General features: G+C 42.1%; 1 protein-coding gene and 2 pseudogenes across 1 annotated transcript; 2 read left to right on the forward strand and 1 right to left on the reverse strand.

Moving 5' to 3' along the window:
• Positions 1-2,439: 2,439 nt before the first annotated feature.
• LOC139414304 (arylacetamide deacetylase-like 4) lies at positions 2,440-10,121 on the forward strand. The gene is made up of 4 exons (XM_071162221.1): positions 2,440-2,669; positions 6,512-6,737; positions 9,068-9,131; positions 9,258-10,121. Exons 1-4 carry the CDS (start codon positions 2,493-2,495, stop codon positions 10,045-10,047), a joined length of 1,257 nt encoding a protein of 418 aa, XP_071018322.1. The 5' UTR covers positions 2,440-2,492; the 3' UTR covers positions 10,048-10,121.
• A 396-nt stretch (positions 10,122-10,517) lies between these two features.
• LOC139412611 (cilia- and flagella-associated protein 107-like) lies at positions 10,518-13,354 on the forward strand (annotated as a pseudogene).
• A 2,092-nt stretch (positions 13,355-15,446) lies between these two features.
• On the reverse strand, positions 15,447-17,577 carry LOC139414305 (kelch domain-containing protein 7A-like; annotated as a pseudogene).
• Positions 17,578-21,806: the final 4,229 nt, after the last annotated feature.

Consider the following 21,806-nt stretch of genomic DNA (forward strand, 5'->3'; position numbering starts at 1 on the left):
GTTGAAAAAAAAGACCTGCGATCTGAAGGGAGTTTTTTTTTAAACACCATTAATCCTGATTGACAGGTTGAATGGTGAGGAATATATTGCTTTACTGTGTGTCGACTGTGACTGGTTTTATTTCTACCCAGCCCCGAGAGGCGTCTGCCACAACTGCTGTGATGCCGTGAAGTCATATTTCAGTATTTCAGTCCTCTATTAAAATCAAGAATTTTCTTCCTCCCTAAGTTGTTTACAGTGAGCTAAATGCTCTGTTTTACGGTTTTTGAGATGTGCCAATGTTTCTCAATTCTCCTTCAAGCTGTGACACTCTCTGGGAAATAATAGGTGGATAAGTTTCTCATGCACTTGAGAAGTGCCATAACATACTTTGATAGCTTACTTTGAATAGTTTGATGAGACAACATTCACCCAAACTGGTTGGGCTTGGTTACATCACATGTACCCTACAGTACCAGAATCAACGTTTAAAAAAAAAAAACACACACTTTCACATAAGATGCTGCATGATGCTGCTGCTACTCTGATTATTTTATATCATGATTGCCTAGTCACTTTTACCTCTACCTACATACTGTATTACCTCAATTACCTCAACTACCTTGTACCCCTGCACAATGACTTGGTACTGGTACTCCTTGTATATATCCTCGTTGTTATTTTATCACGTTACTATTTCCTTATTATTTAAATTTATTTAGCAAGTTTTTTTCTTACTTTTTAACTCTGCATTGTTGGGAATGGGCTCATAAGTAAGCATTTCACAGTAAAGTCAACACCTGTTGTATTCCGTGCATGTGACCAATAAATTTTTATTTTACACGCACGCACACACACACACACACACACACACACACACACACACACACACACACACACACACACACACACACACACACACACACACACACACACACACACACACACACACACACACACACACACACACACACACACATCTCTCTCTCTTGCTCTCTCTCTATCTTTCTATCTCTTTGTCTATAATCACAATGTATCAGATATTTGTTATGACTGTGTTTTGCTGCTTGTAAAAAAATATATTGATCCACTCCTTTTTTTAAAGTGAATACGGTGGGAGGAAAAGTGATGAATACTCTATAGATTTTTTGGAGAACCACCCTCACATGATGAGTAACCTTGCCTGAGACCTTAAGTCTTGCATGAGCTCCCTGAGCTAATGTCTAGACTTGAGCTCAGTGGGCTAACACAGTGGTGACCAGGTGACCCGAGTTCAAACCCAGTTAGCTACATCTGCATTGACCTACATATTACAGGTAAATACACAGGTTTTACTATCTGCATTGGCCTACCTATTATAGGTAGGTTTTTCAGGTTTTTCTATGTAATGTAAAAGTTGGTCAATCTAGCTGGCATGAAAAAAGGGTGCTTTTGGCGTATATAACGGTGGCATACATAATTACACACTACTTCATGTGATAAAAGTTCATTTCAATGCATGAGAAGATGGGGCGCTGTGAAGACTAGACATAAAGACTCCTGATCTAGTGATCTGTCACTTGAAACACATCTCTCTCTGTGACAATACAGAATTGGGTCAGTCCCAGAAACTTGGCAAGGTAAGAATTAGGGACCTGCATAAATACCTCCTTAACAAATCCAGTAAATTCATGGGCTGCAGACAAGATTCCAGTCTGTGATTTTTGGGCCAGGCCCTGTGATTTTTGGGCCAGGCCCTGTGATTTTTGCTGGGTATAGCTGATGAATGGAGGGCTTTTTCAGAAACTGGGATGGGTTTAAGAGAGCAGTTTGACAATGGCGGCTTTGTGCTGGGCTCAGCTTCTCAGAAAAAAGGCTGAGAGACTCTTTGGGACGGCTAAAAGGTTGACTAGTCCTAGAAAACAGCTCCAGTTGCTGTCATTTTCACGCACATTTCACAGAGCTACAAATCATAATGCATTGAAATACAACACCAAAGTATTTTCAGAGATTTCATTCTGAATTATAATGAACATATATTGTTTTGTAAACACCACCACATTATACGGTTTCAATTCGAAATACCATGCATTTTGTTTACAAATGTGTCTAGACTAGAGATCTTATCTGACAGAGAACATCATCTGCTATCACTAGGCATCACTGCCATCTACAGATTAACATTAAAAGTTCAGATACCAGTGTCCTCTGCTTCACAATAAATTATATGATTTATTTAAAAGGACATTTAAAGGGAATTATTACTATTGTATTTATGCAAATCTATATTCATAAAAATATCTAACTGTGAAATATATGTTTAATGTGTAATTGCTTTAGTCCATAAAATACATTGAATAAAATGATGAATGTTCCTTTGTCACTGGCACTCAAAGTCATCTAGATAGAACAAGGTCAGAGCAGGGTGTACACAAAGTTGTAGGAGGGGCAAGGAAACCCAAGCAACTGGATAACATATTCACACTTAATGACTTACTTCTACTGTAGCCTACTTGGGATCGCACTACAGCACCATGGACATCAGCACTGCAATTTTAATAATTGGCTTTGCTGCAGTGATTGCAGCCTTCTTCCTTCTGGTAATTGGTCTAATGTACTCTGAGATGATGAATTCAGACATTCCTCAAGGGGTTGCAAATCGAGGGAAACTGCATGTAGTTCATGGCTTGTTTGTTGGCATATCAATTGTGGTGAGTATCTATGGAATTGTTATTGCTTATTATTTTATGTTTTATGCAAGTCAAATCATGTTCAAGTCTGTAGAAATAATAAATTATTCTTACTCTTTGGTGAAAACAAAAACATGCTTGTACTTGAATACTAAAAGAGAACTCTGCTCTTTTAAAAGATGCTTGTCCTTTCTCTGTAATCTAAACACTGATAAAGCGTCAAGTGTGTAGATAAGAGAACAGGTCTGAATAAATGATGAAAAGCCAAAGTCATTCAGGCGTTCCATTGTTTGGGTAAGGACATAGCAGCAGAGTTTCACAATACTAGCTTGGAGTGGTGAGGAGGAGGAGTCTACCGTGTCCAGAAGCGACTTCACAATTCATTTTCGGGATTCAGGTTCACTCAAACATCGTTTTAAGCTTCGATTTACTATTGACAGTTACAGCTGTCTGATTTCGGGAACTGTATATCGATTCGGTCTCTTGAAATATTTGTCACTGATTTATTATTTTCATTCTCTGAATTGTTTAATCAAACTTTTCACCTCCGGATCCTGATATCAAGGCATAAAAGTTCAATCTAAAAGCAGATTCAGCTTTGAGATCTTGGAACTGTGACAGCCTCTGTCCTCAATGGGATTTTTAGTAATTTCACATACACTCATGGGTGCATATATTTTCATGAGAATCAAACCCACAACCCTGGCCTTGCAAATGCCATGCGCTACCAACTGAGCCACACAGGTTATTTAGTAAGTTTGCCATCACAGCCACATATGTACACAGTCTTGTGATCTTAACCCTTTCTAAACGGACTATTGGATTTGTTGATTAAATCTGACTTAATTTGTAGTATTATTGTTATGTCATTTTTTTGGGGGGTAGATCAGCTTCAATATTGCAAATAGATTGTGGCTTGTATCAATGTAATTGTCTGCATAATTTCCAATTCCCATATTATTTTGGGGTAAATATGTATATATACTGAACAAAAATTTAAACGAAACATGTAAGGTCTTTGTCCCATTTTTCATGAGCTGAAATAAAAAATCCCAGAAATGTTCCATATTTCTCTCAAATTGTGCAGAAATGTGTTTACATCCCTGTTAGTGAGCATTTCTCTTTTGCCAAGATAATCCATTCACCTGAAAGGTGTGGCAAATCAAGAAGCTGATTAAACAGCATGATCATTACACAGGTGAACCTTGTGCTGAGGACAATAAGGCTACTATAAAATTTTCAGTTTTTATCACACAACAAAATGACAAAGATTTTGTTGTGATTTTGAGGGAGCGCGCAATTGGCATGCTGACTGCAGGAATGTCCAACAGAGCTGTTTCCAGACAATTGAATAAGCCACCTCCAACGTCGTTTCAGAACATTTGGCAGTACATCCAACCAGCCTCATAACTGCAAACCACAGGTACCCATGCCAGCCCAAGACCTCCACGGCTTTTTCACCTGCGGGATCATATATCGGGGGTGGGGGTGCTCAGGAGTATTTATGTATGTAATAAAGCCCTTTTGTGGGGAATAACTCATTCTGATTGGCTGGGCCAGGTTCCCCAGTGGGTGGACCTGGCTCCCAAGTGGGTGGGTATATGCCCTCCCAGGCCCACCCATGGCTGTGCCCCTGACCAATCATGTGAAATCCATAAATTAGGGCGTAATGAATTTATTTAAATTGACTGATTTCCTTCTATGAATTGTACCTCAGTTATCTTCTTTGAAATTGCTGCATGTTGTGTTTATATTTTTGTTCAGTATATATACTGTATATATTTCAAATGTATTTTTGTTCTTTATTATTTTCCCATAACCCTACCACCCCTACCCAAATTGGAGTAAACTAATGGACAACAATAGTACAGACACAGTGTACATTCGTTTTCTTTTGTTCTGCTTTTAGTCCCATCCTTCAGCTACTCTCAACCCCTCCCATCTATCTCTAGCTGCCCTATATTTTTCCACTGTGCTGTGATGTTTCACAACAGTTCTCAACCTTCATATTCTCATAGCAACTCTACAGAGCGCCAATAGCTACCATGAATGGCTAAAATACTTCCGGACACGAATGGTCCACAGAGCTCCTCCTCCTCCTCCTTGCCACTCTATTGGAGTCAATACAAAGTCCACCTATTGGTAAAACCTTAACTCTGTCATGGTGTCGTTATGGCCCTATTCCCTGTATTACACTCTTGAATATTGCAACAATTCACAAGCATGTATGTGCAGACAATTACAGGGTTTATATTCTTGTCTGTAGGCTACACTTTAGCTTCAAGACAAAAGCACAGAATTGCTATAATGGATGTCTTCAGTACCGTTAACCTATCAAACATGAACAATTAACCCTCATAAGAATTTAAAAGTACAGCAAACCTACCTTACAACGTTACAACAAAATTACTAAAATGTCATCTAAACGTACACCAGTCTTCATTTTTATCAACATCATGCAAATCCTTACGTGATGAAATCCATTTGCAACTGAAAACGTGGGTATAGGTGAATTCACTGTGAAGAGCTGTTTTATATGGAAGCCATATAAATGTTGACATATCATGCCACATGATTTGCCAACATGCACAATTAGTCTGTACTTCAGTCTGATCAGCAATAGCCTACTGATAACAACCACAGCTGCAGGTAGCCTAGAGAAGCATATGCGCTCTGATCCCATCTGGACCTGGCCAGGGGAAATGTAACATCATGTTTTCATAGCCTAAATTATGTATCTATAGCCTAAAATAGGCCCATTTATTTGTGTTCTGAGAAAATGTGAATGTGATTTTGCTTATATTCACACTTCGGTTGGCTATGCTACCTAGGCCTTTTTAATACCAAATTATTGTCTGGAATTAATCAATCAACACAATAGTGATGATATGCTGTCTGACTACCTTTTTAGTTACAGGTGCAAAGGCCGACACAATGCAACCTTGCATACAGCAAGCTCAGCCTCGTTAGTTTTTAACCAATCACATTTGTTGTCTCTGTCTGTGAAAAAGGTTTTCATGTTTTCATCCTCCCTAGAGCCAGGATTATTTTTTACTGTATGACCTGATTAGAAAAATGATCTGGTCCCATCATAGCCCATATAAAACTTTTAAAAAATAATAATTTTATTTATGACTATGTCATACTCTACAACTATGGTCTGGAGTTGGTTAAGTTAGCCTACTACCAGATCAGAAAAAAATCTGTGACTCATTAAAACAATCCCCCAACTACTCTGGGACCTGTGGTACCACCTCTGAAATCACCACACAATGTTACAAATGAAAAAACATATCCTATTTGTACGATCCAACACAGTTATAGATATGTTGGGGATGGGCTTCCATAGTTTTACGTGGCTCAGTGCAGCCGGCAGCTACTGTCACTATTTCAGAAAGTAACAGGCTGTTACTGCAATTTCAGGTAAAAACTCAAAATAAGTCTCAAATATTAGGAAAAAGTACTGTGTATACAGTAGGAGTGTTGTCTCATCAAGACAATTCTGTATACACCGCACTGCATCAAGGTGGGCAACTGTCGGATGAGTGTTGTGCGCATCCTCTGGGGGTAGTTGTTGAGACGTAGCAAGTATCCAAGTTTACATTTGATTCGCAGACCGTATTTCTACAATGTTTAGTAAGTGTGAAGAGGCTCGTTAAAATTAACAGCTGTTGCATTCATTGTAGCATAATTTGCAAGCAACAAGAAAAGCTATATTGTTGTAATTGAAAAATATTCCAGCTCACAATGGTTCATGTTGACCTTATTTCTAAGATAGGCTATAGGCTAAGCCACCTGAATAAAGCTGCATACAATGTATTAGTTCTTTAACAAGATATGCCCTCCCTTCTCTGTCTTGTCAGGGCCGTATCCTGGACCGTCTGGGTCTGTGTCATCAGGTCAGGTTCACCAGGTGGTTCAGAAGACGGTTCCTGGTCCATATAAGACCAGTTCCCCCAGGCCTACGTGTGAAAGACCTGACCTTCTCTGAGGTGCCAGTCAGAGTGTATGAGCCCACGACTGGTTCACTGGGCCTGAGGAGGGGACTGGTGTATTTCCATGGAGGAGGATGGGTGTTGGGCTGTTTGGGTAATATGATAAGACAAAAATAATGTCTAGATGAAATACTCTGAGTCGATATTCACGTAATAATAAGGAATTCTCCTCGACCACGGCCACACATTATTTCCCATTGACCCCCGTGTAAAAGAGCCAACTTCGTTGTTGATTTTTTGTTATAAAGAAATACTGTAACAAAAGATGCCGAAAAGCTGCTGTGTTATGCAATTTACATGTAATTGGGTCAAAAATCCCAACATACGGTTCGCAATGCTCCCACATATGGTAGTAAAGCCTGTGAGAAGAGCCCTGTGTCCAAGTAGGAGAGGGGAGCCGGTGGGGAGCCGGTGTCCAAGTAGGATATATGTACACTGTATTTGGAAATTATTCAGACGCCTTGACTTTTTCCACATTTTGTTACATCACAGCCTTATTCTAAAAAAATATATTTTTGAAAATCTTCATCAATCTACTCACAATACTCCATAATGACGAAGCGAAAACAAGTTTTTAGGAATATTTGCAAATGTATTAAAATAAAAAACAGAAATAACTTATTTACCTAAGTATTCAGACGCTTTGCTATGAGACTCGAAATTGAACTCAGGTGCATTCTGTTTCCATTGGTCATCCTTGAGATGTTTCTTCAACTTAATTGGAGTCCACCTGTGGTAAATTCAATTGATTGGACATGATATGGAAAGGCACACACCTGTCTATATAAGGTCCCACTGTTGACAGAGGAAAAACCAAGCCATGAGGTCGAAGGAATTGTTGGTAGAGCTCCGAGACAGGATTGTGTCTAGGCACAGATCTGGGGAAGGGTACCGCAACATGTCTGTAGCATTGAAGGTCCCCAAGAACAGTGGACTCTATCTTTCTTAAATGCAAGACGTTTGGAACCACATAGACTCTCCCTAGAGCTGGCCGCCAATCTAAGCAATCTGGGGAGAAGCGCTTTGGTCAAGGAGGTGACAACGAACCCAATGGTCACTCTGACAGTGTCCCAGAGTTCCTCTGTGGAGATGGGAGAACCATCCAGAAGGACAACCATCTCTGCAGCGCTCCACCAATCAGGTCTTTATGGCAGAGTGGCCAGATGGAAGCCACTCCTCGGTAAAAGGCACATGACAGCCCTCTTGAAGTCTGCCAAAAGGCACCCAAAGGACTCAGACCATGAAACAGGATTCTCTTGTCTGATGAAGCCAAGATTGAACTCTTTGGCCTGAACGCCAAGCGTCATGCCCGGCGGATACCTGGCACCATCCCTACGGTGAAGCAATGGTGGTGGAAGCATCATGCTGTGGGGATGTTTTTCATCGGCAGGGACTGGGAGACTACTCAGGATCAAGGGAAAGATGAATGGAGCAAAGTACAGAGAGAGACTTGATGAAAACCTGCTCTAGAGCGCTCAGGATCTCAGACTGGGGTGAAGTTTCATCTTCCAACAAGACAACGACCCTAAGCACACAGCCAAGGCAACACAGGGGTGGCTTCGTGACAAGTCTGTGAATGTCCTTTAGTGGCCCAGCCAGTGCCCAGACTTGAACCTGAAAATAGCTGTGCAGCAACGCTCCCCATACAACCTTGAGAGGTTGAGAGGCTCTGCAGAGAAGAATAGGAGAAACTCCCCATATACAGGTGTGCCAAGCTTTTAGCGTCATAGCCGAGAAGATTCGTGGCTGTAAACACTACCAAAGGTGCTTCAACAAAGCATTTAGTAAAGGGCCTGAATACTTATGTAAATGTAATATAATCTTTTTTTATTTAAAAATATTTTGTTAAAATAAATAATACAACGTTTGTACTTTGTTGTTCTGGTGTATTGTGTGTAGATTGTTGCGGGGGGGGGGGACTATTTAGGCTGTAACGTATCAAAATGTGGAACAATTAAACATTGAACATTTAATCACATGTAAGACATTTAACTTGTTTGGTCTAGTCTGTTTGTAACTCTATTCACTACTTGTAGCTGTATAGTCCGTTTATTTGTGTTGTTGGTCTTGGCTAGCTTAATTTTCTGGTTGGTGGCTAGCACTCACTCACGTGGCTGCTAGCACCATCATGATTTTTTTTATTTTTTTCTGCGAAGTAGTGAGAGCTTGGGAGCAGGCAATATTGAAAAGTAATCTTTAGACATGTACTTTTCTTAACTGTAGTTTTACAATTGACTAAAACAACAAGAAGATTGTGTTTGAAAAAGGTAAAGTTTTTGCTGTGAGCAAATGGGGTATCCCAGGTAACAGGTTGTTTTCCTGACAGGCTGGCGTGGCTTACCGATAGGGAGTCTTGCTTGTCTTGCAAAATGTTCATCCTCTGTTTACTAAGCCTAAAACTAATTTTCTGTTTCTCGTGATTAGACACTGCAGATGACGTCTGCAGGCACATTGCCAAGGAGGCTGAAACCACTGTGATTTCTGTTGGGTAACTTTTACTTTCTGACTCACTGCCTCAAAATGTGATTCCAAAGCAGATCAATGCAGTGAAAGGGGCTGTGAAGCTGTCAAAGACTTGACATGTTGCTCCTTTCTCTACCCTCATGCCTTTTAGATATCGGCTTGCCCCTGAACATCGGTACCCCACTCAGCTGGATGACTGTGACGCTGCAACGTGCCACTTCCTGTCTGTGGCAGAGGCAGAGTTCGGGGTGGACCCAGGCAGAGTGGCAGTCGGGGGTGATAGTGCTGGGGGAAACCTGGCAGCTGCACTATGCCAACGTCTGGCCAAGAGAAAAGATGGACATCTGCTGTCTCCCTGTGCCCAGGTCCTCATTTACCCAGCTCTGCAGATGGCAGATTTCAACCTGCCCTCATACCAGCAGAATCATGCTGTGCCCATATTGTTTCGTGGCCGGGTGGCATTCTACTTCCTGCAGTATCTCAACGGGGACACGTCAGTGTGCCAGGACCTGCTGGAGGGGAACCATATCCCTGCTGAGATGAGGCTAGCCTTCAAGGAGTGGCTCTCCCCAGAACACCTCCCTCCTGAGTGCAAGGTGCGGGGCGAACTCCAGCAGGTACACTCAGCCTTAGACTACAAAGGAGAGGTGTACCACATAATCAAAGACGGTTTGGATCCGGAGGTCTCGCCGCTTCTAGCGGAGGATGCTGTTATCCGTCTGACCCCACCGGCCTTTATCCTGACCTGTGAGTACGACGTTCTGAGGGATGATGGGATCCTGTACAGGAAGAGGCTGTTGGACCTGGGACTGGACGTCACATGGCATCATGTTCCAGACGGCTTCCATGGACTTGTGGATTTTTTCAAAAAGGGCTGGCTAACCTTCCCGTCTGCAACACAAGCTATAAATAGTATTGTAAGCTATGTAAAAACACTTTAAGAAATGGATGTTGAAGTTTGATCTCTCTTTCATGTTCCTGGCAAGGGAAAGCAAATAAACACCTACACAGCTTAGTACATGTTTTACTCTTATTTTAATCAATTAAGGCATTTGTTTTCATTTCTACAGAAAATATAATAATATTCATTATTTTTTAAATTAAGACATATATATCATGTATGAGCTATAGACTAACTGCTGCATAATTCTCTGACATTTTATAATACATTTTATAATGCAATTCTAAAGTATTGCATGCAGGTCTTATTATAATGCAGGTCCTGTGCCTCCTATTTGCCTCCGCTACTTCTCCAGTATTCTGTCTGTCAGTCACAGAATGTTTGCTGTATCCATCGCAACAGAGCTTCCTCTCCGGTCTGGTGCCTATATCACAATAAGATCAGGAGGAATGCACCATCATCCGTTCTGTTTGATCTAACTATGCTCTGATATTAGGACCAAACCAGCTCATGATCGATCAGCTGTATGTGACACATCATGTTCAGTACCATGTGCAGTATGGGCAAACAGGAAAATGGACCCAACCTGGCTGGAGAATGGCGCAGAGGTATGCAAACAAAGTTCTAATTGGAAACTGGGCGGGAGAGAAGCTGCAGGTAGGGTTTATAATCTATTACATATTACATTTTCAGAGGAGACTGTCATGCCTAAAAGAAGAAAAAAACTTTGGGGACTCAGCATTCTCCACCCTAGGCATTAGGACATGGAATTCCCTCCAAACTACCTTAATCACTAGTGACTTAGATCCTCCTCCATGGAGGTCAAAGTGTGGATCAAGGAGAATCAATCCAGCACACATTGACTTCTTCTTATTGCACTCAAGTTTCAAGTGTCCTGTATATATGGTATTATTTGTTCTATTTTGTGTTTCCTGTATTTGTTTTAATCTGTTTTGTGCAGGTGGGTCTAATCCTGAATGCTGATTGGTTAAAACCGCATTCCAGACGATTGCTATTCCACAAATTACCACCAGCGAAATCTATGACGTGCACAATCCACTGTCTCATCAGTTTAGCCAAACAATTTATAAACTTGATCTCCACTATAAAAAGCATCTAGACATTATTTCACATGTCTTTTAGACTAACATTTAGTTTTCAACAGCGGAGATTTGAATAAACCTTGCTGTCTGTCTCTCCGACATTTGCAACATTGATTCAATATTCAAATTTGATCTCCAGCTGTTCCATAGCTATAGAACAAAAAGACTGAACGACTGGGTCGCATCTCTAGCAACAGAACCGATAGAACGAACGACGAGCCGGCTTGGGTAGCAACCCTAGATTTGTGTCAGGACTAAATCTTGTGGAATATAAATAAATTAATCAGAATAACGTTTTTAATGAAAATATGTCAATCATTATTTGAATATGTTGGTTGGTAACTCGTTGTATAAAAGTGATAATGCCCTTGAAGCCGGTGTTTGGAGGATATATTGGCACTTCGTCTCGGGTTTAACCACACTCATGCCAATATATCCTCCAAACCCCAGCTTCTTGAGTATTTATCACTTAAATATCCCACTATACTACTGTGTGAGTGATGTGTTTATGTATTTAATTAACTTAATTTAGGACTGCCGATGAAAATGAGTTATGCTTAGATAACTCTTGCAAACATTTATTATTTGAAATTTGTTTAAAAATTGCAAATGGTCCCTTTAATATAAACTACGACTATAACCATCTAAGTTTATTTGGGGATTTTCAGCTAACTTCTATGAATTGCTGTTGCTATTATGCGTTGCCTGTGATGAATGTTGATAATTCATCAAATAATGCAACATTTGGCAAGAGTCATCAACAGTCATTATCAAGAGTTTAAATTACAGCAAAGTGTTGGCACAGCAGCCTTTCCTTTCTATCCAAATGAGATTATCCCAAGAAAAACCTGCACTGAATGTGAGAATGTGCTGTATCGCCTGCTTTCGGTAGCCAAAGATCTTCAACAAACTAGTTCAATGGCTGGTTTCCAAGGGTTCTGCTGCTTCTCAGTTGGTTTGCAAAATCTATACAAAAATGATTAGAGGGCTTCATTTAAGCTATCTACATCAGCACAGACTCCCAGTGTGAGAGACTTGAGAGTCAATCTAATTGCATTGATGCCAAGCAGGGCCATGGGCTGCTGCTTCAGGATCTGACTAGAGGGATGTCTTTAGAAATACTGTACAACAGCATGGATCGATGGTGAAGTGTGAGTTTTGCTGAGCTCATGCTGGGCTCAAGCTTAAGTGGCTGAGCATTCCCTCTTCTTCTCATCCTCCTCTCTCCCTCTCCTCCTCCTCTTCCCGTCTATTTACCTTGTCTGTCCAAGACAGTTCACCCGAGAGTGTAAGACAGCCACAACAGCACCAACTGTGCAGACTACCAGCCACAGAGGGCCAGACGTCATCGTGAGACAAATGGCGCTGTGGAAAGCTGAGCTCAGCCTTACACAGCAGGTTCATGATGTTATTAGCATTAGCAAAAAGCTAGTGAAGTTGGGTCTAAAAGTCTGTTAGAACAAAATCCAAACCTAGACCATTCGCATCCACCGAGATAATGAGCTAATCAATCAAAGAAACAGTGTGCCCTCTTGTCATTGTTTTAAAGCCATGATGACCAGAATAATAGTGTGTTGTGGTGTGTTCCAGGGCCTTGCTGCCAAGCTGCTCCTCTCCCACCACGGCACGCTGCCTTCCCATTACCTGGTCACCCTCTATGATGAGATGTACAGGCGCCAGGGCTCCTAAACCCTGCTCACATTGTGCTCCTGGCATCCAGACAGGCTGGCGAGGATGCCAGAGAAGTCTGACCACCACCGTTATCCAATCTTGTCAGCTGTAATTACAAACTGGTGTCAAGTAAATAAAAGAAGTCAAGAAAAAAAGAAGCAGTGTTCCACAGTTAAAGTTTAGGCAGAATAAATGGCCTTTGATTATTCCAAATATGTCACAGATATACTGTAACTAATGACTGCATCACTGTAACAGCTGAGCTCTCTCTCCTTCCCTTCCTTCTCCCTCCGACCTCCAACTAACTTTGGCCTGGTGGAGTCTAGACAGGTCTGTCTGGACCAGCAGCAGCCCCCTTATCAGACGCTAAGTGTGTACAGGACAGCGTACCAGAGGCACCCACTAAGTGCATTCTGCCAGCCCCGCTTAGCCAGTGTGCCACGTGACCTTTCCAGCAAGCTCCATCCTGCCAATCTGAACAACAAGGACCTGGAAATCAAACAACAGTCCTGTAGACAGGTCCAAGACAACTCAGTCTCCGCCAGCCTCTTCCCTCCCCTCTCTTGGGTGTAGTAACAAAGCTCAGGCTCACAAGCTGTTTAGATACTCAGGGGCCGTACTCAATGTGGTGCTGTTTGAGGATTACATTTTTTATTAGTCTGAGGCATGAAAAATTTAATGGAGCAGAACATTTGGGAAATCAAAAGACGTAAAAATTAAACAGGAGTCTCATTATAATCTCTTAAAGTCTAGGCTCTCTCTTCCTCTCTCTGTGTGTGTGTGTGTGTGTGTGTGTGTGTGTGTGTGTGTGTGTGTGTGTGTGTGTGTGTGTGTGTGTGTGTGTGTGTGTGTGTGTGTGTGTGTGTGTGTGTGTGTGTGTGTGCGTGCATGCGTGCAGGAGAGGGAGGGATGGAGAGTCCGCAAATCATCTGATAATTTAGGATAATCACATGTAAATTATTTTTCTTCACACTTATCTAATATTTGCTACTCAAAGGGCTGTTAGTAGTGCCCTACCCTAGGTACTTTGAAATCAAAGAAAGTGTTGATGTCAGAGCTGACCTGGGTATTCATTCAAATCAGGAGCCATGAGTCATGTAAGGGGAACTCTGAGGGGACCATTCCATTAGGTGTTTAATTACAGGGAATCAAAGTGTTTAATTAGGAGGAATCAAAGATGCTTATGTTTGATGGTCAACCATCTGCGTCTCTCTTCTGCTGCTGCCTCAGCCAGTGCAGCTGAAGCCCTTTGCCTGCCTCTCTGTTACTCATCTCAATACTTAAGTGCACTGCTGATTTTGTGTGAGTCAGAAGACGGGTAGGTTGTGTGTTATTGGTTATGCTACACACAGTGCAAATTACCTCCTTTGCACTTTCAGGTTTAGTTATTCAGACACAGAGTCTATATATAAAGTGTATATATATATATATATATATATATATATATATATATATATATATATATACATAGACCAAACCACATGATGGCGCTATAGCGGCATGTCACAAACTGAAATCCCAGGCAAGGGTGCTGTATCACTCACTGTTGTTCTTAGTCTATGATTGCTCTTTGTAAGAACAAACAGCTTGTTTTAAATGAACAAAGAATTATACTTTTATTTCAAATATGTATATTGTCAATGTAATTACGCAACACATCCATTAACAGCCACATCTATCCTCCTACAAATGCATTAATGAAGTCTGCTGTCAGAAACGACACATCACACAGCAGAGCTCTCTTTGTTAGATTGTTGATGAATTATCATTGGAAATCTGTCACTGTTTGGAAGGAACATTTATTTAATTTTAATAATGTTTAACCACATGACATAATAGCTAGCACATTGTTGCACAAAATGCTTACAGTTTTTTTTTTCCAACAGAGTTGTATGACTGCTTAGATAAGTAACCTTCAATGAAATCTACATATTTCTTTCTTCTGTTGATTAATACTGTACAAATGTAAGGATAAATATTTGTACTTTCATTACAGTCATTCATTATTTTGGTGCATGAATAACTGAACATGGTTCAGTGCTATCCTTATATCAACAATGTTGAAAACAACCGCAGAAATCAGGCGTATACTATGCCCCAATCTTGGAGGAGATTCAAAATGAGCAATTACTTTTGTTTATTGAAGCTCACATACATTATGCTGTAAGTCACAACCTTTTACATCATGTCATATTTATAGATCACATGTGGGTAATTGTATTGAGTCCAGTCCCTGTGTGAGTAATATTTGTTCCCTGTATAGTAACCAACTGTGATGGATTATCACTATATTACCCCACTGCTCCAAAGCATTATGGCTAGAGTGAATTAACTTAAGAATTTTTTATGAATAATTACAGGGGAGAAAGTGCACATCTTGCATGATTTAGGAGTAATGTAGTGCAAGGCAGGAGGAAAATGAAAAGAACAAAACACCTTCACAATACATAGAATTTCTATGGCAGTGTACCCTAAATAAATCTAAACAAGCAGTAATCGAATTACCATTAATGATGTTAATATTTTACTTTCATTGCCTCTGATTAAGACAGCTGTGCTTCTCAGTAGGATACACTCAGCTCTGAAAAATGGCCTTGGTGCACAAGTAAATTAGATACTCCCTCACTGCTCTGCCCTTGTCTGTGCTGAGGAGAAGCATTCCAGGTTACACACTGGTCTGGTGAGCCTTCGTATCAGGAAGTGAGAGGACAAACGGGAAAAGGATGCCCTTGGCTCCAGAGAGGACACTCAAATCATCTGCTACAAATCTTGGAGAGATCTCTTCAGCCAGGAAGCTCATGGTGAGCTGGTGGCTCATGCAGTAGATGGTGTCGTCCAAGGCGACACACTGGAAGGCGAGGCATTGGTCAAGGCGTTTGGTGCAGCACTCGTAACATAGTCGTGCCACAGTGTGATAGCGGTACACACTGATGCCTAGCTGCGGGCTGACATCAAAGCGATATAGGAAGTTCCTCACTCCCACTATCTCGGTGGTTCTCTCTTTGCTGCCCGTTATTGAGCTTTTCCTCCACACGTTGATATTTGGGTTGTGCAACAGTGTGTATCTCAGTGTTTCTCCTAGAACAAAGAGCTTCCTGTTGCACACTGTGACATGATGGGCCACAGCAAATGTATCATTGGGCAGTGGGGCCACAAAAGTCCATCTGTCAGAGCTGGGGTCATAGCGCTCTACGGTAGACAGACACTCCCCTCCGATTGCATAGATGTAGCCCTGCAGGGCTGCCAGTTTGCAGTGGGACCTGGACTCGTTCATAGGACTGATATCTTTCCAAATTGATGTTACGGGGTTGTAGCAGAACACTCTCTTGGAAGGCTTCATCTCTCTATCTGCACCCTGCTGGCTGCCCCCCACTGCTACAAATAAGTAGTTGTCCATAGTGCACATGGCACAGCCTTTGGAGATGACTTCCTGAGGGATGGGACACAGTGGGTGCCAGCTGTCTTTATAATCATCATAATAGTAGAGACCACTACATGGTATGGTGGTGACTCCCTGCTCCCTTTTTGTCCCTTGAGGACTACTCCCCACCCAGTCCTGAGGGCCCATGTTGCCTGCCATTAGGAACTGCCTTCCTCTCATACGCTGTTTCTGGATCTCATCCTGATCACCTGCTCTCAGCCTCCCATACAGACCTGGGTCCCTGAGGATCTGGAGGTAGTTGTCAGACATCCCTCTAAGAGCTGACTGCTGCAGAGGGGCCTGCCCATGCTTCTTAGACAGCTCCACCTCCACGCAGTTGCCCAAATCAAACTTGGCCTTAAAGATCTCCAACTCTGAGCTGTTCTCTGGAGGCAGATTTATACATTTGGCCCCAGCTATGGTTTCTAGGCTGTGCTCCTCCCATGCACTGGGGTGCCTGGTGTCTGTGGTAGGACTGAGTGGGCTGACAGGGCTGGGATCCCCTGATGAAGAGGCCCGAGAGTGGGGAGGCTCAGTGAGGCTGCTGCCACATCTTCCAAACTCCACCGACTGTGAGTCCAGTGAATTCCCCTCAAACAGACCTAATATGGAGTCTGTGATGGAGTGCGAGGAACATTCCACATAGTATTCATAAATCTTTCCTCGCACAACGCTCTGCTTCTCAGGTCCCTCCATCACGAGGTTGGCATCCTCCACTGTGATCTCTGCCTTTGAGAGGAAGGTGGAGTAGGCCCCATGCAGCCCCAGGTCTTGCCTCAGTTCCCTGCCCACACCCACCCCCACACTTACCTCCAGCCTCTGCAGAAAGGAAGGGGACAGATGGGCTGGCCAGACCACTGTTATTAGGATAAGGGAGTTTCAAGGTGGATCCAAACTTGCAATGGGGACATGGGGATATCTATCTCAGCCTCCTCAACAAACACAGCAGGGACTTCTCCCTCCAACTCCAAGCTGTTGTCTTCTACATTTGATCCATCCTGCGGCGTAACCATTTCTTCAGTGTTTGCGAGCCGGCAAACATCTTTAGTCTGGGGCAATTCTCCTTCCCCTGTTCCTGTATTGGTGTTGTCAGGTGTCAGGTCATCCCTCACAGGGCTAATCTGTGAGTGGCCAGGCTGTTTGTCCCCATTGTTTCTGGAGTCATGTTTGGCTTTGCTTTGAGGCCGCAGTTCCATCTTGCAGTTCCGACAGATTCCATTGGGTGCTTCAGTGGGCCCGTCTGAAGGAGGCCTGTACCCATGGGGCTGTAGAATCTGTATACACAGGAGATGAGCGGCACAGCGGCCAACGAACACGTCAGCCTCCCCAGCAGGTGAATGTCAAACTGGACACCCAGCAGGTCTGCTATGGGCATATCTAAACGGACGAGTTGCCAAGTTTAACAACCTTTTTGTCTGGGTATTTCTTTCAGTGCATCTTAGCCAATGATAGCCGGCACCCAGCGTGCTGCAGAGATCTGATGACTGTGTCTGTTCTCTTTTCTCTCTCTGGACAACATGTAAACTGATACTTGCAGCAGCACTATTTGCATCCCTCACTGGAGGGGTGGGAAAGTGGTCACGTTCTACTTGCAGCAGGTGATCATATTTGCTCTGTCCTTCACTATGTAGAAAATAACATATTCATACCGGGATGTTTTTTGACTCAACTCAAGATTAGTTTATGATGTTGTTTACTGAGTGAGTATTTAAGTGTTTTAACAACTTGGAAACTACTGTATACCACCACAAGGTTAAACTTGGATTCAGACTATTTGTGCTGTTTAGCCTAATGTTTGCATTATGTGTAGGAGTGGCCTGGATCATATGTCTCTATTGATATATCACACTCCCTCTCCAGTTAAACACATGGCAGGTTGCTATCTGCTGAGAACAGGGTTTGACTAAGGCGTGCAAAAGGCTGATTGGAGGCATTTGAGGCCATAATTACCAGGATACAGTTGTTTGCACAGGCAAAAGCCAATAGCAAATGTCTCTCACTATGCAACACACACTATACAACACATTGGTTTTGGCTCAGCTACAGAGGGAAAAGAGACCAGGGGTGATGTTCATATAAAATGTAACTATACATTTGGTAACACTTTATTTGGATAGTCCATCTGTACACGCTTAGAAAAAAAGGTGCTATCTAGAACCTAAAAGGGTTCTTCAGCTCTCCCCACAGGATATCTCTTCAAAGAACCCATTTTGGTTGCAGTTAGAACACTTTTGGTTCCAGGTAGAACACTTCTGGGTTCCATGTAGAACCTTCTGTAGAAAGGGTTCTACATGGAACCAAAAATGGTTCTACATGGAACCAAAAAGGTTTGGTTCCACAGCCGAAGAACCGTTTTGGTAACCATTTTAGAGAGTATCAGTAACATTTCAAATAACTATCTACTAACCCTTATCCTAACCATAAACTTTACCCTAACTCTAACCTTTATTCTAAACCTAAACCTAATCGTAACCTTTGCAAACAGTTGCTTATCCACAGATAATTTGTTGATAGTATGACAATCTGTAGAGCATCTACATATGGAAAATTCAGACTATCCAAATAAAGCGGAATCATACATTGGTAATTTAAGCACAGACTTTTAGTTTCGAACGAAATCACTGTGTTAAAGTATTAATGATGTTGTCATTTCTATCACACTCCGATGAACACGTATTGTATCATGTAAGAGGGATGCAGTCAGCCAACCGTCGGAGCCTCAATGCCAAAAAGGAGTGTTGACTGTATGAGTCTGACAATATCATCCATATTTATAGACTGAATGGGCATACACACATACATCTCTGTCACGCTGGAGTCCTGTCGCTCAGTCACTGCAGTTGAGCTGTCAAATTTGAATTTGTGTTGCCGATAACGCTTGACTGAGTCCAGGGTCACAACAAAGAGCTGGTCCAGCAGCGATGCAGTGACACTCAGGGAGACGTGTCACTCAGGTAGCCATTTGAACGAGTGTCCTCTGTGACATAAACACTATTTGGCCATCTGATAGCATAGCTTCCAGAGGCCCGTAAAGGGATCTGGATTCAGCGGGCACGGTTAGTCGTGAATAATTCACTGGTGTGCCACAAAGGCAGCTCCTTCTCTTCTGTGCCGCCGCTGTCTCAGGTGTACCATTCAGGAGCACTGCAGAACAAAATGATTGCCAGCATGTGCAGTGTTGTGCGGAGACTCTTTCACCTCTTCCCCTCCTGTGATATCATATGGACAGAAAATGGGAAATGTAAACAGTTTAGACAGCTGTGACTATTTGAGGTGAACCATACTACTGCAAGCGTTATTCTTGGAGGATGGGTGGATTGTGTAATAGATTAAGATCATGAAAGGGAGGATATGGGGAAGTGAACGCTGTGGCTACATGACTAGCAGAGGACGAAATAACCTTAAGGTAATTCTGATTACAAGTTTAGCACTGAAGTATGAACAAACAAAGCAAGTGATGCGTATATGTAATTCAAGCAAATATATTTACCATACTCTATATTTTTTTCATTTGGTCTGAGCCCCTTTGAAAAAGCACTGATGTACTCATGAAAAACTATTATTGCATACTTCACAAAAATGATTACATTGGCAATCAGATATGCATGCCCTTCAAATAATGCGAACACAGCAGAAATGCATACTATAGAGCTAGGATGTCAAACAGTCTTCATAATTCAATGTGGTGTACTTTAATTTGGTCTACTGTCTCTTTTATCATGGATGGCCTTCAATGAAGATCCACATGTACTTTTTGTAAGTTAAAGACTGGAAGCGTTCTTTTCTCAGATTGCCTCTGAGAAACATAAATAGGAAAACAAATGAGTATATCATGCACTCACAGAATTGATCATTTTGTAAATAAAGTAATGAAGTGCATTTTATTCAGGCAGAATAATTCAAGTCATTAAAAGACAATTTGCATAAATCATAGCTGATCCAACAAATGTAAATGCCTGGACATGGCTAAACAGCATTGGGACTTTGAACTGGTGCTTTGGTCAGATGACATGAAAATAGAACTCTTTGGCCTTGCACATAAGAGGTGGTTTTGGCATCTAAATGAGAATGCATAAGCAGAACAAAACCCCATACCTACTCTAAAATATGGTTGTTGATCTTTGATGTTACTGGGCTATTTTGCATCCAACGGTCATGCTGCCCTTCTATACCTGCATTGTTTGCTGTTTGGGGTTTTAGGCTGGGTTTCTGTACAGCACTTTGTGACATCAGCTGATGTAAGAAGGGCTTTATAAATAAATGTGATTGATTGATTAAGGTCAAAGACCCCATTAACTTTTCCTAGTACCAGGACATTTTAGCCATAGACCTGGTTGCCTCTGCCAGTGAATCTTCCAGCAAGACAATAACCCCAATCACACATCAAAATCCACAAAGAAGTGGTTAATTGGTCACAAAATCATTTTGCATCTCAGTCTCAGGACTTGAAACCCATTGAAATCCTGTGGTTTGAATTGAAGAGGGCTTTCCATAAGTGCAGACAAAGGATATTAAGGAACTGGATTGTTTCTGTATGGAGGAGTAGTGTAAGATCCCTCCCAATGTGTTCTCCAACTCATAAAATATTTTAGAAAAAGGCTCAGTGCCATTATCCTCGCAAGGTGAGGTATTGAAAGGTATTGAAAACAGGGGTGTCAATAATTTTGACCCCTTCCTTCTTGAAAAAAATAAGTTTAACTTGTTAAACAAAATATCGTTCTCTGAGCAATTCTATCGGTATAAAATAACATAATTTCCCAATTATTTTGAGAAAACAGTATACAGTACATGACCAAAAGTATGTGGACACCTGCTTTTCAAACATCTCATGCCAAAGTCATTGGCATTAACATGGAGTTGGTCCCCCTTTTGCTGCTATAACAGCCTCCACTCTTCTGGGAAAGATTTCCACTAGATGTTAAAACATTGCTGCGGGACTTGCTTCTATTAAGCCACAAGAGCATTAGTGAGGTCGGGATCGGTGTTGGGTGACGAGGCCTGGCTCGCATTCGGCATTCCAATTCATCCCAAAGGTGTTTGATGGGGTTAAGGTCAGGGCTCTGTGCAGGTCAGTCAAGTTCTTCCACATCGATCTCTACATAAGAAATGTTTATGGACCTCGCTTTGTTACACGGGGCTTTGTCATTCTGAAACAGGAAAGTGCCTTCCCCAAGCACAGAATCATCTAGAATGTAATTGTATTCTGAAGATTGTATTCTGAAGATTTCGCTTCACTGGAACTAAGAGGCCTAGCCCGACCCATGAAAAACAGCACCAGATCAGTATTCCTCCTCCACCAAACTTGACAGTTGGCACTATGCATTTGGGCAGGTAGCGTTTTGGCATCTGCCAAACCCAGATTCGTCTGTCGGACTGCCAGATGGTGAAGTGTGATTCATAACTACAGAGAACGCGTTTCCACTGCTTCAGAGTCCAATGGAGGCGAGCTTTACACCACTCCAGCCGATGCTTGACATTGTGCATGGTGATCTTAAGCTTGTGTGCGGCTGTTCGGCCATGGAAACCCATTTCATGAAGCTCCCGCCGAACAGTTCTTGTGCTTCCGGAGGCAGTTCGGAACTCATTTGTGAATGTTGCAACCGA

Source organism: Oncorhynchus clarkii, chromosome 7 (genome assembly GCF_045791955.1).
Source record: "Oncorhynchus clarkii lewisi isolate Uvic-CL-2024 chromosome 7, UVic_Ocla_1.0, whole genome shotgun sequence".
NCBI lineage: Eukaryota > Metazoa > Chordata > Actinopteri > Salmoniformes > Salmonidae > Oncorhynchus > Oncorhynchus clarkii.

Coding starts and splice junctions, on each gene's coding strand:
- LOC139414304 (XM_071162221.1), top strand. CDS start 2,493: ATGGACATCAGCACTGCAATTTTAATAATTGGCTTTGCTGCAGTGATT. Junction 2,670..6,511: donor TTGTTGGCATATCAATTGTG/GTGAGTATCTAT, acceptor CTGTCTTGTCAG/GGCCGTATCCTGGACCGTCT. Junction 9,132..9,257: donor ACCACTGTGATTTCTGTTGG/GTAACTTTTACT, acceptor CATGCCTTTTAG/ATATCGGCTTGCCCCTGAAC.